The following is a 16,853-nucleotide window of genomic DNA, read 5'->3' on the forward strand; positions in this document are numbered from 1 at the left end:
AGCTACTGGGCTGAGTCATGGTTCTGAGAACACTCCTCCCAGCACATGGTAGAAACACACCTGGTCAAAAGGTACAGCTCTTCTCTCTGTGGTCAGGCAGTGAGTCCCGTTTTTCATCTCTGTGCTTCCTGCCTCGAGAATTGTCCAGACCCTGGGCCAGACTTGCCTTGCAAGGGTTACTACTGAGACCCTGGAACGATTTCTAAAAATCCCCGTACCAGCACAGAAACAAAAACAAAACAACATGAAAAAAAAGAGAAACCACTCTGACAGCTTCTTTTCCAATTCAATATATTGACATTATTTGCCCTATTAATAGCACCAGGCCAGGCCTGGTCACTGACCTGCCGATTGTCCAGCCATAGCACTGGGAGGTTTTCAAAGCGTATTTTTTACAGCTTTGTATGTCAACACTACAAAAAAGTGGAAGTGCTGCTTGTAATTCCACCTTTGATTTACTTTTAATCTCAAACACTTTCATATTTGCTGGGTGGAAGCCTTCCTAGTTTTTCTTCGTGCTGTATGTTTTTAGTTATATTTCTAAGGCACACACAGTTCTGAACTGCTTCCTTCACTGTTCTAGCGTCACCACTTATGTAGATTTCGTCATTGTCAATCATAATTCTCATTGCAATGTCGTCCTAATATCCAATCAAGTGGATATGCCAGAATGTATTTAACTTTTTCCCCTCTTGTTGAACATTTGGATACTTTAAAAACATTTTTAATAATTAAGATATTAGGCTGGACGAGGTAGCTCATGCCTGTAATCCCAGTATTTTGGGAGGCTGAGGCAGGATGATCACTTGCGTCCTGGAGTTTGAGACCAGCCTGGACAACATGGAGAGAACCTGTCTCTAAAAAAAATACAGAAATTAGCTGGGTCCCAGCTTCCTGGGAGGCTGAGGTGGCGGGATCACTTGAGCCTGGGAGGTTGAGGCTGCAGTGAGCTGTGATTGCACCACTGTACTCCAGCCTGGGCAGCAGAGCAAGACCCTGTCTCAAAATAAAATAAAAGTATTGTTATGATAAACCTTGGTAGATTTTTTTTTTTTTTTTGAGACAGAGTCTTGCTCTTGTTGCCTAGGCTGGAGTACAATGGCACGATCTCCGCTCACTGCAACCTCTGCCTCCTGGGTTCAAGCAATTCTCCTGCCTCAGCCTCCCCAGTAGCTGGGATTACAGGCTCCTGCCACCACACCCGGCTCATTTTTGCATCTTTAGTAGAGGTGGGGTGTCAGCACGTTGGCCAGACTGGTCTGGAACTCCTGACCTCAGGTGATCCACCTGCCTCAGCCTCCCAAAGTGCTGGAATTACAGGCATGAGCCACCGCTCCTGGCCTTGGTAGAGATTTATGATTCTCCATAGTCAGGATTATTTCCTAAGCATAGGTTCCAGAAATGAAAGCCCTGGGTCAAAGAGCAGAATCTTTTTATGACTCTTGATTCATAATGTGAGACCTTTGGACTAGATGACCTCTAAGGCCCCTCCAGTTCCCACCTGCTGTAATTCAGCAGCTCTGAGTCTTGAATGTCTGAATTTGCTCTAACTGAAAGGCACTGCTGCTTGGCTTTCTTGCTTAGAAGATGTCTCCCATGCTGGTTTGCGCGTCTCTCCGAGAGCAGGCCTGGTTTCCGCAGCTCGAGCACTCTCCTTTAGTGCCTGGGACGCTTGTCCCTGGTTACGCATACCCCACATGACTGGCTTGTTGTCCCAACCTATGTCTCACTTTTCCCTTCTAACAACTGTACCTGGTGCTGTGGGAGACACAGAAAATCAAGAAGAAACGGTTGCCAAGTTGACATTCTTTCTGTCACGACCTTAACTTACTGAAAGAGCAGCAGCAAACCAAAGTACCCAGTGACCGCATTAAACCCCAGCTCGCAAATGACCCCAACTGGGCCTCAAAAAACAGGACTGAACGCGGAAGGGATGGGATTTTGTGGATTTTTTTATACTGTCAGGCTAAGCAAAAACAATCAGTAGGTTCAGGGGCACTGTCTGAGGCCCCTTTGGGTAGGAAAGAATCAAGTTTGGTTCCCATGTAGAGCATCCTACCCCTCCCCAGCCCCAATTACATGGGTCACGTCCTTTGCATCCAGTTTTCTCAGTTTGTATGTGGCTGTGCCAACCAATTAGTCATAAACAGCCCTGGGGGAGCCGGAAGCCCTTAACGAAGCCTGACCTGGTTCCGTCCTGTTTTCTCAAACATGCTGGAAGCTCAATTGTCCTTTTCTGCTAATGACTCTCTGATGAGTTCCTGCTCTTTTTCTGGCCCCCTAGTCCCTGGAGCCACAGGACCATTTCAGTGGCTTGGGTCTCTTCACTGTCACGGGACTGAACTGGGTGCTGCCCTCTGGGGCCTGGCTGATGGCCCCTGTCCTAGCGTGAAGGTGATGAGAGCCCTGTGCATTTGGTGTAATTTGTCTGTTGGGCTTATGCATCCCCCACAGAGCTGTGAGCCAAAGCCAGGCTGTGGAGGCGAGGGGTCTAGAGACTGCTACAGTCCCATGCAGCCAAAGCTCTGCCTCTTGTGAGAGGCTCTGAGCCCTCTCCCCTCGCCTCTCACTTGGGGACAAGAACTTTGGCCTTACCTGGCTGCCTCAAAGGGGTGCTGTGGCGATGAGAAGAGGCGACATACATGGACTCCCTTCGTAGACCGTAGCACACGCTCTTCACCCTGGATAAAATGCCCTTTCACCGGGAATGTGCCAGGGATAGAGCCTTGTTGTGACCTGGAGGGTGGAGAGTGCTCAGTGTAGAAAACAGGGCTGGTAAGGACGGGGGCATGTGCCCCTGTCTCTCCCCTGCCACCATCAATCATCCATCCCATTGAGCCCGGGGCTCCAGACTGCCACCACCAATTGATTAGCGTTAATTAGTGTGAGGGAGGAAGCTTTGCTGCCATCCCTAATGTGACATGTTACCGTCAAGCGGACTGAGTATAGCCACAGTGATTTGTATAACTTCCCTCCTTTGAGGTAGTGGTCCTCAGCCCCAGTTTTCTGGTTACATGAGTGACATCCACTCATTTTCAATAGCAATTTCGGCTGACTTTTACAATTCAGCTTTATCTTAACTAGAACAACTCAGTTAAACCAAAATGGACATTTATGGCCAGGCACAGTGGCTCACGCCTGTAATCCCAGCACTTTGGGAAGCCAAGGCGTGTGGATTACCTGAGGTCAGGGATTCAAGACCAGCCTGGCCAACATGGTAAAACCCTGTCTCTACTAAATATACAAAAAAAAAAAAAAAAAAAAAAAATTAGCCAGGCGTGGTGGCACTTGCCTGTAATCCCAGCTACTCAGAAGGCTGAGGCAGGAGAATCACTTGAACCCAGGAGGTGGAGGTTACAGTGAGCTGAGATTGTGCCACAGCACTCCAGTGACAGAGTGAGACTCTGTCTAAAAAAAAAAAAACAACAGAATTTAAAGGACTAGATTTTAGAGATTACTTTTGGAAACTGAATTTAGTTCTGAGCTTCCTACCAGCCAATAAACAAAGAGAAATGGGTTTGGCTATATCTGTTGTCATCGTTGGATGAAAGAAAGCTTCCATGTTGAGGAACCTATGACTCAAACTCTAGCTGGCCTTTTTCCGTGGAGAGGAATGGAGCTCTGGTGAAGGCCCTGACCTGGGAATTGGAAACTCTAGATCCTTCTTAGCTTCTGCCTCTCCCCTGTCTCATCAGAATAATGGGGGGATCATTTCCTCCTCAGAGTCTGCCCTTCGGAGGAGCAACTGCACACCTTCTCAGCCCTCATTCCATTCCCCTTCCCCAAGTCCCTCCCTTGTCCTCTGCTAGACGAGGGGTCAGATAGGGAGCCTTTGGGAATCCCTAGAGTCAGGAATGCAGCTTGTTGAGGAATGGAGGGGGGTTTCGGCCTCCCCTGGAGGGCAGGGGCCCCAGCAGCCCACCTTGGCGGCTGGTGTCTGTTCCAGGTGGACAGGTTCCTGTATCACATGCGGCTCTCCGATGACACGCTTTTGGACATCATGAGGCGGTTCCAGGCTGAGATGGAGAAGGGCCTGGCAAAGGACACAAACCCCACGGCCGCAGTGAAGATGCTGCCCACCTTCGTCAGGGCCATTCCCGACGGCTCAGGTGAGTGAGCCAGGCTCCCTGGCTCCTCTTGGCTGATATGTGTTTAAAGTACCTAAGGTTTGCCCCTGGACCTTGGCTTCTGTCTCTAGCCCTCTCTGTGCCATCCCTCCCTCGTGCCCCTCTGTGCTCCAGTCCTGCTGAACCCCTCTTGGAGCTCCGGGCACCTTGGCTTCTCTGCCCATCGTGGCCTCACACGTCTGCTCCCTTTCCTCCCGGAGCATCTCCGTGTTCTTCCCTGGTGAGTATCAACGTGGCTTTTCCACCTCAGTGTAGAGGTCCCTGCCTCCATCTAGGAAGTATCCCCATGCTGGGCTGGGTGCTTGTCAGGGCATTTGTCACTCTGCTGTGTCCCCACTGAGTCTCTACCAAATTAACCCTTCCATGGGTCCGAGATCTCACTCACCGCAGTGTTCCCAGCACCGGATGTAGCGCTGGGTGCACGCCAGGCCCTGACACCGTCGAATGAGTAATAAATGGTGCTCACTCCTAGGTATCTAGGTTCTAGGAAACAGAGTGTGAGTCATGGAAGCAAGCATGATGTAGTAGAAATCATACTCAATGATAATTCAACAAACCTGGGTCTGAGGCCCAGCTCCGTCACTCTGTGACCCAAGGCCAGTGTTTAGCTTCAGTTTCCCCATCTGTGGAATGAGAATTGGCCCATGTATCTGTTTCCTACAGCTGCTGTGTTGTATCACCACAAACACAGTGGCTGAAAACAATTCGAATCTATTCTCCGACAGTTCTGGTGGACGGAAGTTTGAAACGGGTCTCACTGTGCTAAAATTCAGGTGTCGGCATGGCTGCGTTCCTTCTGGAAGTTCCAGGGGAGAATCTGTTTCCCTGACTTTTCCAATTTCGAGAGGCCACCTGCACCCTCAAGGCATGCCCCTTTCTGTTCTCAAAGCCGGCAGTATAGCCTCTTCAGGTCCCTCTCTGACCTGACCTTGTGCCTCTCTTCATTTAAAGATCCTGTGATCACATTAGTCATGCATAGATAATTAGATAATCCAGGATAATCTCCCAACTTCAAGGTCAGCTGATGAACAATTTTGATCTCATCTGCAAACTTAATTCCCCTTTGCCTTGCACCCTCACATATTCACAGGATCTGGGGACTAGGATGTGGGAGTCTTATTTTGCCTGCAACGGCCTAGAACTCTCTAGAGAGGATCTATTGGGTCCCATCTAACTCTTCCATTCTTAGCCTCTGGATGAAGCCATAAGAGAGAAAGGGCTGCTATAGGCCGGCACAGTGGCTCACGTCTGTAATCTCAGCACTTTGGGAGGCCGAGGAGGGCAGATCACTTGAGGTCAGAAGTTCGAGACTAGCCTTGCCAACATGGTGAAATCCCACCTCTACTAAAAATACAAAAATTAGCCAGGCATGGTGGCACGCACCAGCAATCCAAGCTACTACGAAGGCTGAGGCAGGAGAGTCGCTGGAACCCGGGAGGTGGAAGTTGCACTGAGCTGAGTTCGCGCCACTGCACTCCAGCCTGGGCAACAGAGCAAGACTTCCTTTCAAAAAAAAAGAGAGAGAGAGGGAAAAGAAAAAACAGGAAAGAAAAAAGAGGGAAAAAGGCTATCATTTACTAAGCAACCACTGTGGTCATGGGGTGCTAGGGACTCATTGAGCCACATATTTCCTGTGACAAACCCTGTGGTGTGGCTGTTGTCACCAAGTCAGACAGAACCACCAAGGACCAAGGGGTTTCTCCCAGGTCAGGGTCCCGGTGCTCAAACCAAGCCGTGAAGGAGGCTTGGGGCTCTTGAGGGAGCAGGGACTGAGGTTTGGGAGCTCGCAGGGGGCTTTGATGGGATTAGCCGGGTTTCGGCCCTCTCTGGAGCAATGCCTGAACCGAGGTGGGCTCTGCTGGCTGTGAGGACCTGGGATACTGCACCGAAAGGCCCTGTGCCCTCACTTGCGGGTAGGTGCTTGCGGTGGACAGTGAGCCGCCCTAGAGAGATGTGAGCTTTGGAGACAGACAACCCGACTTTGAAACCTTGGCCCTGTCCCTGACACAGCCTGACGAGAGTGCCGGGACGGGTTGTTGACAGGGCATCCAGTGCCCTTGGGAGGAAGCACCTGTGTCATGTGGGCGGGCCAGCATGAGGAGCACCAGGGCCAAGTCCACCTGGCTTCCTGGACTGCGGCCCCTCCTCCAGATACAGACAAGGTGTGTCCCCAGAAGCAAGGGAAGGTGGCCTTTGATGGTGTGGAGGCTCCTAAGTTAAGTTCAGAAGTGAACCTGACTAAGTCATAGAAATTCCTCCTTAGCTGGGAAGAGCCCAGCTCCCCATCCCTGGCTCCGCAGAGCCTCCCACCACACTAAGCATCTCACCAGTGATTCTGTTGTGGTGACATCCGCGGTCCCAGAGTCCCTAATAAACCAGGCGCTCTTGGTAAATCCCAGCACCACACATGATTGTCAGCATTCAATGAGATTACGTGGATGGCGTGCTTTAAAATCTCGAAAATCTTGTCCCAAGTCCTCCATAGTGCTTGTGAGCTGGTGGTATAATTTCGCGATTACCAACGAAAAACAAACAAAACTCTCCTAATTCCTTCTGGCATCCGTTTCAGACATGTATGTCGTTTCCAGAGAAGTCCTGAGTTTGCCTACTCCCATCAGAACCTACCTGTGAGGAAGTTACCTGTTTGAGCCTTAGTTACCTCCCAGCCTTTTGAAGTAAAGCGGGGTGGGCTGTGGTAGTCTGTTCTGACTTAGGATCAAGCGCCTTGAAAGTGCTGTGTTGACACTGGAGCCTTCTCTGCCAGTCTTGGAAGGGACACGGGAAGCATGAGGGTGATGGTGATTCTTTGGCCTGATCCCTGCTGGCTCTGTTCCAGGCCTTAGCCTCCAGTCAGCCTCCAAGGCCAATTAGGCTTTGGGGGTGAGCCCGGGAGCCCCAAGGTCGTCAGTCTGGGAGTCCTGAAGTCGTCAGCCCTGGGCCGGGGACAAGTCCTGGGGTCTCATACCAGGACAGGGTCCCATTCTTTCCTGAGTAGAGGATTCACCTGGAGTGTGTCCTAACACATACTTACCCAGCCTCTCCCTGGGGACTCTGAATCTCCAGGAATCTCCCCATTCAGCCACTGTGTGCCTTTGGGAGACTCTGCACTGGGGAACGGGCGGGGGTGAAGGCACAAGCCCCAGGAGTGACTTAGGAGAAGGAAACCCTTGGTGTCTTAGGCAGGTCATGGAGGATCCTCTGCAGCAGGCGGATTGGCCAAACGAGTCTACCCCGCTTAGGACGCTGTTTTCATTTCCTTTCTTTTTAGAAACAAGGTCTCCCTCTGTTGCTCAACCTGGAGTGCAGTGGAGCCATCATAGGTCACTGCAGCCTTGACCTCCTTAGGCTCAAGCGATCCTCCTGCTTCAGCCCCCCAAGTAGCTGGAACTACAGGTGCATGCCACTGCACCCAGCTGATTTTTTGTCTCTTGTTTTGTAGAGACAGGGTTTTACTATGTTCACCAGGTTGGTCTTGAACTCTTGGCCTCAAGGGATTCTCCTTCCTGGGCCACCCAAAGTGCTGGGATTACAGTGCCCAGCTGGGGCTGTTTTCTTGATGTCTGTAAAGACCCTGCGGCTCCACAGGCCACTGTATCCTGGGCAGGCCCTCCCTCCCCCAGGGTCCACTGGGTCCTGTTTTCTAGGATCAGAGACACAGAAGGGATCACACCATGTGGCTTCCATGAAATGGTACCTCGAGCCACTGGTGGAGTGAGGTGTTTGATAGCAGTCATGGTGCGGGTCCTGGGAGGGGGGATTTCCCGCACCAACTCTGGCCAGGTCTCAACAGATTCCCCTCCCGTCCAATGGCAGCACAGCAGCCCCTTCTTTTGTTAAACCCTCAGTCTATTCTGGTTGGTGTCAGAGGCATTTGTCCCCAAAATCTCAATTAGATCTTGGCACTCCCTTGCTTAAAATCTTTCTGTGGCTCCCTCTCACCTTCCAGATAAAGCCCAAGCTCCTTGGGGTGGGATACCTTTTCCAAATCCTTCCAAATTTAACCTGAGACCATCTTCCAACCTCATTTCTGTGACAGCTGCCCTCCTTCGGCAAAAGCACACTCACTCCCATCGGATGCTGTCTCATTCCTTTGCCCGGGGTTCCTCTCCCTATGACCCCCATGCCCCTCAGCCTGACTCCTGCTCACCCTTCAGCACTCAGTTCTGTGTCCCCTCCCTGGAAAGCCAGTTGCCTTTGATTCCCAGCTTTGATCTGGATATCTCTCCCTGTGCCTCTCACAATCTGAGCACTGGTCCTACCATATGGAAATGGCTGGTTTATGTGCCTGTATTTTGGATCAGTTTCCCAGGAGGCACACTATCCTTCATCTGTGCATCCCTAGCACCTGACACATGTTACTTGGCACAGAGTAGATGCTCAGTAAATGTGTGGACATGGATTGTGTGATCTGCCCACTTCCTACACAGCAAGACAGCGTCTGGGAGAACCCTCTTGCCTGGTGCATAATAAGTGCTAATGAAAGGTGGCCGGGTGCGGTGGCTCAAGCCTGTAATCCCAGCACTTTGGGAGGCCAAGGCGGGTGGATCACGAGGTCAAGAGATCGAGACCATCCTGGTCAACATGGTGAAACCCTGTCCCTACTAAAAATACAAAAAATTAGCTGGGCATGGTGGTGCGTGCCTGTAATCCCAGCTACTCAGGAGGCTGAGGCAGGAGAATCGCCTGAATCCAGGAGGCGGAGGTTGCGGTGAGCCGAGATCGCGCCATTGCACTCCAACCTGGGTAACATGAGTGAAACTCTGTCTCAAAAAAAAAGAAAAAGAAAAAAGAAAGTTGCATGGGATTAACTCCCTGAATTCCCTCACCAAATACTAAACGCCTCCATCAGCTGCTCTGCGGCTGATCTGGGAAGGTAGGAAACTCCAAATATCTCCAAAAAATGAAGATTGAGCTGGCTGCACTTGTACTACTGTAACTATGGTCTGTTGACCAGCAACAGCAGCAGCATCACCGTGTTGGCCAGGCTGCTCTTGAACTCCTGACCCCAGATGATCCTCCCGCCTCGGCCTCCCAAAGTGCTGGGATTACAGGCAGGAGCCACTGCACCTGGCCTAATTTTTATATTTTTAGTAGAGACAGGGTTTTGCCATGTTGGCCAGGATGGTCTTGAACACCTGATCCCAGGTGATCTGCCCACCTTGGCCTCCCAAAATGCTGGGATTACAGGTGTGAGCCACCGCGCCTGGCCCCCACCTTTTAATTAATAGCATCTTTCTTGGTCTGAGTTGGGTTGTGTTCCAATTTCTCCTTTTGGAGTGGCTCTGGCCTAAAAAATTCAGCATCCTGGGCACCTCAAGGGCCGTTGTTTGGCCCCTGTCTCCTCTATCCTCCAGGAGTGCTTTCCCTCTGCCCACTGAATCATCAGCTGCAAGAGGCTGGCTGCTCCTCCCTGCACACTGTCTTCCCCCTCACGCCTTTATCCGAGTTTCCCCGGGCTGGGAGTACCAGCTCTGGCTTCTAGGCGATGGCATCCCAGGATGGGGTCCACCCTCAAGGCCAACTCTCATACCACCTGCAAGGAGTGTGCTCACATTGGCCTTCTCCAGATGAAATGCGCATTCCCACAGCAGGAGCCAGCGGGTTGGGTTCAGGCTGCAGAGTCGGGCAGACTTAGTTCATATCTCAGCTCTGCGCCTTATCTCGAGGGCCCTGAGAAATGGCCATAGTCCTCAGCCTTGGCAAATGGGCATAATGATTTCTAGTGGTTGTAAGATTTGATGACATTGATTTATGTCCAGCCTCTAATGCAGAGCTTGCCATATCTGTAGTAGACCCTCAATACATGGAAACTGAATTTGTTTCTTAATAGAAAAGGGGGAGTTCCTTTCCTTGGATCTTGGAGGGTCCAAGTTTCGAGTGCTGAAGGTTCAAGTCGCTGAAGAGGGGAAGCGGCACGTGCAGATGGAGAGTCAGTTCTACCCAACGCCCAGTGAAGTCATCCGTGGGAATGGCACAGAGGTACTGGGCAGGTGGCTCCCGCAAAGGCAGGGAAGGCGGTGGCATCTGTGTGTGGAAAACCACACCTTAGCCCATGTCCTTTGCTTTCTCCTCTCTGCAGCTGTTTGAATATGTAGCTGACTGTCTGGCAGATTTCATGAAGACCAAAGATTTAAAGCATAAGAAATTGCCCCTTGGCTTAACTTTTTCTTTCCCCTGCCGACAGACGAAATTGGAAGAGGTAAGGCCAGAGCCCGTGGAGGGAAGTGGCTGTGCAGGAATCGGGGCTTGAGGAACGTGGGCCTGGGCGGGAGTCAGCCTGCGAGCAGGAGAGAACGGCAGGAGTTTCTTGTGTTTCTTTTTGTTAATGATGAGGTGGCAGTGTGAGGCAGAGAGCTGGTTAACGCAGTGGCCTTGATTTTACGATTCATGTGGGCACAGCTCCAGGGAGTGGAATGCTTTTCAGCAGTTCTCAAACCTTGGTGTGTGGAATTCCCTGGAGAGCTTGTTTTAAGCACAGATTGCTGGGCCCGCCAGAATCAGTGGTTCTGCAAGGAGGCCCTAAATTTTCCCAGGAGATGTGCTCAGGCTTGCACTTAAAACCACTGACATAGCCAACTAGAAGAAGCTTGGGAAGGCTGGGAAGTCTCTCCCTGTATGAGCCCTTGGAAGGACAATTAAAGTGGGGCCACCGGAGTGAGAATGTCCTGGAGCAGACACAGAGCGTGGGAGTCATAGTCTCGGCTGTGCTAACAGCCAGGCCGGGGTTCCTGGTAACTCATCTCTGTGTATCTCAGTTCTCTTTTTTCTCTTTTTTTGAGGCGGAGTCTTGCTTTGTCGCCAGGCTGGAGTGCAGTGGCCTGATCTCCGTTCACTGCAACCTCCGCCTCCCAGGTTCAAGTGATTCTCCTGCCTCAGCCTCCTGAGTAGCTGGGACTACAGGTGCGTGCCACCATACCCAGCTATTTTTTTTTTTCCTTTTTGTATTTTAGTAGAGACAGGGTTTCACCATGTTGGCCAGGATGATCTTGATCTCCTGACCTCGTGATCTGCCCGCCTGGGCCTCCCAGACTGCTGGGATTACAGGCGTGAGCCACTGCGCCCGGCTGGCGGGTCTCAGTTTTCATTGTTTTCATTCTGTAAGCAGGAGGAAGCTAACACGATCTTGTGTGAATAAAGACAGGAAATAAGGGGGCGTTCTGGGGCCGGGTTAGGGTATTGACTGTCTCCCTGGGCCACTCCTATCTGGGAGTGGGGCCCCTGATCAATCTCCTACTGCCCCTTCCGGTCATGATGCCCAGTTGACAGTCACATGGTCCTCCTTGGGATGTGCTTGATATTGTTGGTTTGAGTTACTTATTGGTGTGGAATAGTGAAAGGAATGAGCTTTCATGTTCCACACACACGGCTTTGAATCATGGTTCAGGACAAATTGTGTCCCCTTAGACCAGTTCCTTAATTTCATGAGACTCTCGTTTTCTCTTTGAAAATGTTTTATTTATTTTTATTTTTTTCTTTGTAGAGGTGAGGTCTCACTATATTGCCCAGGCTGGTCTCAAACTCCTGGGGATAAGTGATCTGCCTCCGCCTCCCAAAGGGTTGGTATTACAGGTGTGAGCCACTGTGCCCAGCCTTGCTTTCTCATTTGTAAAGCAAGGATAATATCTGCTCAAGGCCGGGCGTGGTGGCTCATGCCTGTAATCCTAGATTTTGGGAGGCTGAGGGTGGATCACCTGAGGTCCAGAGTTCGAGACCAGCCTGACCAACATGGAGAAACCCCATCTCTACTAAAAATACAAAATTAGCTGGGCATGGTGGTGCATGCCTGTAATCCCAACTAATTGGGAGGCTGAGGCAGGAGAATTGCTTGAACCCTGGAGGCAGAGGTTGCAGTGAGCTGAGATTGTGCCATTGTACTCCAGCCTGGGTAACAAGAGCGAAACTCTGTCTCCAAAAAAAAGTAATAATAATAATATCTGCTTGTTGGGCTGAGGTGAAGCTTAGGCAAAGCATTTGTAAAGCGCCCAATACTGTTCTTGGTCCATACACAGTAGCTGCTAGGCTGTGATTGATGACTGTCCCTGGATTACTTGTCTCTTTGCGCTTTTGTACCTTATCCCTAAATTTGACAGAGGTTTTTGGAGGGCAAGCAGTGCCTGCCGAGGGCACAGATCTTCCCACCAAGGTCTCCCACAGTGTGTATTTAATAGGTGCTTGATAGCTGTCTCACAGATGAAAGGTGTCAATCATTTATTTGATTCCATTATGGGAGTTTGCCTTCATCTACACAGGGGACAGGCTGAGTTTTATTTTTTCATTTTTTTTAATAAAGAAAGCATTGAGAAAAATAATATAAAGAAGGTTCCAGGGGCCTGGCATGGTGGCTCATGCCTATAATCCCAGCAGTCTGGGAGGCTGAGGTGGGAGAATTGCTTGAGCCCAAGATGTCCAGCCACAAAGCGAGACTCCATCTCTACACTTGGAAGTTAGACTTCATCTCTAAAACAAGCACCTGGGTGCAGTGGCTTATGCCTGTAATCCCAGCACTTTGGGAGGCTAAGGCGGGTGGATCACCTCACATCAGGAGTTCAAGACCAGCCTGGCCAACATGCTGAAACCCTGTTTCTATTAAAAATACAAAAACAGCTGGGCATGGTGGCGCACACCTGTAAACCCAGCTACTTGGGAGGCTGAGGCAGGAGAATCTCTTGAACCCAGGAGGTGGAAGGTTGTGGTGAGCTGAGATCATGCCGCTACACTCCAGTCTGGGCGACAGCATGAGACTCTGTCTGAAAAACAAACAAACAAGGCCGGGCGCAGTGGCTTATGCCTGTAATCCCAGCACTTTGGGAGGCCAAAGCGGGCAGATCACCTGAGGTCGGGAGTTTGAGACCAGCCTGACCAACGTGGAGAAACCCCGTCTCTACTAAAAATAACAAAAATTAGCTGGGCATGGTGATGCATGCCTGTAATCCCAGCTACTCGGGAGGCTGAGGCAGGAGAATCACTTGAATCCGAGAGGCAGAGGTTGTGGTGAGCCGAGATCGCTTCATTGCCCTCCAGCCTGGGTAACAAGAGCGAAACTCCGTCTCAAAACAAACAAACAAACAAACAAAAAACAAGCAAACAAAAGAAAAAGTTTCCAGGGAGTGTTTTGGTGAGACCAAGTGGAGCTGGCTGGCAGAGAGAGGTCCCAGGAGAGAGTAGATGTGTGTGTCAGGGGGTTGGGCCACACACATGCTTTCCTGATAGCTTGGCGGTGGAGGGGGTGAATGTATGGTTTATCCATCCAGGATTTTGTCAGTTATCTATGTGGAATACCCACCAGTGTTTTTCTCAATAATAACAATGATAGAAGAACATACCTCAGGTTTTGACATTGTGCCTCGAACTGTGACAAATGCTGTATGTGTATTATCTTGTTAAATTCCCCCCAAAATTCTATGACATTGATAGCTTTATCTTCATTCTATATTTGAGAAAAACTGCAGCTCTGTGAAGTTAAGAGACTTGCACAAGGTCACACAACCAAGAATAGCCCAGCCCAAGCTCATAAGCTCCCAACCGCAGTGACTTTCCAGAAAGACCCCACTTTAGAACCTTGTTTAAAATGTCAGGAGGTACCTGAAGGTATTTGGATCCTTTTTTTTTTTTTTTTTTGATACAGAGTCTTGCTCTGTTGCCCAGGCTGGAATGCAGTGGCACAATCTTGGCTCACTGCAACCTCCGTCTCCCAGGTTCAAACAATTCTCCTGCCTCAGCCTCCCGAGTAGCTGGGATTACAGGCGTGTGCCACCACGCCTGGATAATTTTTGTATTTTTAGTAGAGACAGGGTTTCACCATGTTGGGCAGGCTGGTCTTGAACTCCTGACTTCAGGTGATCTCCCCTCCTCAGCCTCCCAAAGTGCTGAGATTGCAGATGTGAGCCACCAAACCCGGCCCATTTTGACCCATTTAGTGTCATAGCACAATAAAGATTTTTCAGGTAAAATTTAAACTAAGGAAGGGCATTTAATTATATCAAAGAAGAGAAAAATGTTTTTTTTCTTATCACAATCTAGTTAAATATATTTTATAAAAACTTCCTCCCTGCCTGTAATCCCAGCACTTTGGGAGGCTGAGGTGGGCAGATCACGAGGTCAAGAGATTGAGACCATCCTGGCCAACACGGTGAAACCTCATCTCTATTAAAAATACAGAAAAATTAGCCAGGCGTGGTGGCATGCGCCTGTGGTCCCAGCTACTCCGGAGGCTGAGGTGGAAGAATCGCTTGAACCCAGGAGGCAGAGGTTGCAGTGAGCTGAGATTGTGCTGCTGCACTCTAGCCTGGTCACAGAGCAAGACTCTGTCTGAAAAAAAAAAAAAAAATCAAAAATGAAACCAAAAAAAAATTCCTCCCAAACTTCCTTTCAATAAAATCTAAAGTTAAGTAGAAAACTTCCAACCATGGCCGGGTGTGGTGACTCACGCCTGTAATCCCAGCACTTTGGGAGGCAGAGGCAGGGGTGGATCAGCTGAGGTCAGGAGTTCGAGACCAACTTGACCAACATGGAGAAACCCCGTCTCTACTAAAAATACAAAAATTAGCCGGGCATAGTGGTGCATGCCTGTAATCCCAGCTACTCGGGAGGCTGAGGCAGGAGACTTGCCTGAACCTGGGAGGCAGAGGTTGTGGTGAGCTGAGATTGCATCATTGCACTTTAGCCTGGGCAACAAGAGTGAAACTCCATCTCAAAAAAGAAAAGTTCCAACCACAAGAAAACTCATTCCTGATAATACCTGAATGTGGGCCCGTGCTGCAAAGCTATTTAACTCCTGCTCTACTGCAGGAGTGGGTTCTGTGACACTAGAATAAGGGTTCCTGGGGAAGATGGGCCCTGTGCAGCTCCGAGACTGCAGAGGCATGGAAAGGGGAAGCCTGTGTGAGGAGGTGTGATTCTGGAGCTTCTTTGAGAAACTGAAAATGATTAAAGAAGGTAGGAGCGTGAGACTTATTATTATGTTTAACTCATAGCCAACATCATAAGAGCATGAGAATTAAAAGGAAGAATTCACTTTTTTTTTTTTTAAAGACGATTTTTCACCATGTTGGTCAGGCTGATCTTGAACTCCCGACCTCAGGTGATCTGCCTGCCTTGACCTCCAAAGTGCTTGGATTACAGGGGTGAGCCACCACACCCGGCCTGTTCTTGTTTTTGAGGGAACAGAAAGTCTGAACCAAAGAGAGATTTCTTTACGTGTGTGTGTGTGTGTGTGTGTTTTCTGATAATAAAGTAAATGGTAATACTTTTTCAAGATTAAAAAAAAAAAGAAGGAATGGAAAAGTTTAAAGAAGAAAATAGAAATCACCTCTAATCTCAACATTCAGATATTCCCACCACTAGAATTGTGGACTTTCCTTTCACTCATATCTATATTAAATACAAGTGTTATCCTGTATCTATAGTTTGACAAATTTATAGTTTATTCTAGTCACCAAATAGTTGAGAAAGAAGAAAATGTACAGTTGTATGTAATTGCCTTTTTAATTTAACATTCTATCAAGAACATTTATCTCTCACTTCCCCATCCACCTTCCCTGCAACACATATCCCTGGCACCTTTTTTTGAAGAAAGCCACAGTGTACATCTCTCCCTGCTCTGTCCTGGGAGACGGGGATGTTGCCATAGCCTGTGAAGACAGAAGCTAAGGAGAGCTGCCACACGGCGGCGCTGTGGTGCAGGGGAAAAGCCTGACGGCTGGTCTAGAGTCAGAGACCTGCATTCTGCTTGGGCTCTGTCCTTCACTCGCGGTGAGACTCAGAGCAATTTCCTCCCTCTGGCAATCTCAGGGTTTTTTTCGCTCCCGGTGAGACTCAGAGCAATTTCCTCCCTCTGGCAATCTCAGGGTTTTTTTTTTAATCCATAAATTGAGGAGAATGGAGGAGATGCGGTCAGGAAGTTTGTGAGCTTGGGTCAGCTGCTCTTGACTGAGAGGACTTGGTCGATTCTCGTAACTTCCAAGTTATCTTCCAGTCTGAAAATTTTTTTTTCCCTTTTTTTTGAGACGGAGTTTTGCTCTTGTTGCCCAGGCTGGAGTGCAATGGTGTGATCTCGGCTCACTGCAACCTCTGCCTCCCGGGTTCAGGCAATTCTCCTGCCTCAGCCTCCAGAGTAGCTGGGATGACGGGCATGCGCCACCACGCCCGGCTAATTTTGTATTTTTAGTAGAGACGGGGTTTCTCCATGTTGATCAGGCTGGTTTTGAACCCCCAATCTCAGGTGACCCACCTGCCTCAACCTCCCAAAGTGCTGGAATTACAGGCATGAGCCACTGCACCTGGCCCCAATCTGAAAAATTCTGTGATTATTTGCGATTTCAGACACAAAACTCAGGAAACACTACTTGTAAACAATGATAGATAATGCAAATTGAGAACCATTTTTCTTTCTTTCTCTTTATTAAAAGACGGGGTCTCGCTATGTTGCCCAGGCTGTCCTGGAACTCCTGGCCTCAAGCGATCCACCTGCCTCAGCCTCCCAAGTAGCTGGGGCTACAGGCGCAGGCCACTGTGCTGGGTTGAGAATCATTTTTCTAAGTTGAAATTCAGATCCTGAGACAGTCCTGCAAGGTTACACCATGGTAGTTCTGCTTTGTGGATCTGGCAAACCACGCATGTGGCATGTATAATACACCAGGTATTTTGTCTTTTCTTTTCTCTTTTCTTTTCTTTTTTTTCTTTTCTTTCTTTCTTTCTTTCTTTCTTTCTTTCTTTCTTTCTTTCTTT

At 49.4% G+C, this 16,853-nt stretch overlaps 1 protein-coding gene across 2 annotated transcripts in view; it reads left to right on the forward strand.

The window, feature by feature from the left end:
* HKDC1 (hexokinase domain containing 1) overlaps window positions 1-16,853 on the forward strand; it is a 60,889-nt gene that overhangs the window by 3,879 nt on the left and 40,157 nt on the right. For both annotated transcript variants that reach the window (XM_032256181.1, XM_032256180.1), the window contains exons 2-4: window positions 3,947-4,109; window positions 9,958-10,106; window positions 10,207-10,326. In XM_032256181.1, the coding sequence (XP_032112072.1) occupies window positions 3,947-4,109; window positions 9,958-10,106; window positions 10,207-10,326 (432 nt within the window). The remainder of the gene's footprint in view (window positions 1-3,946; window positions 4,110-9,957; window positions 10,107-10,206; window positions 10,327-16,853) is intronic.

This window comes from Sapajus apella, unplaced genomic scaffold (assembly GCF_009761245.1).
Source record: "Sapajus apella isolate SASKATOON/1434 unplaced genomic scaffold, GSC_monkey_1.0 scaffold94, whole genome shotgun sequence".
Classification (NCBI taxonomy): Eukaryota; Metazoa; Chordata; class Mammalia; order Primates; family Cebidae; genus Sapajus; species Sapajus apella.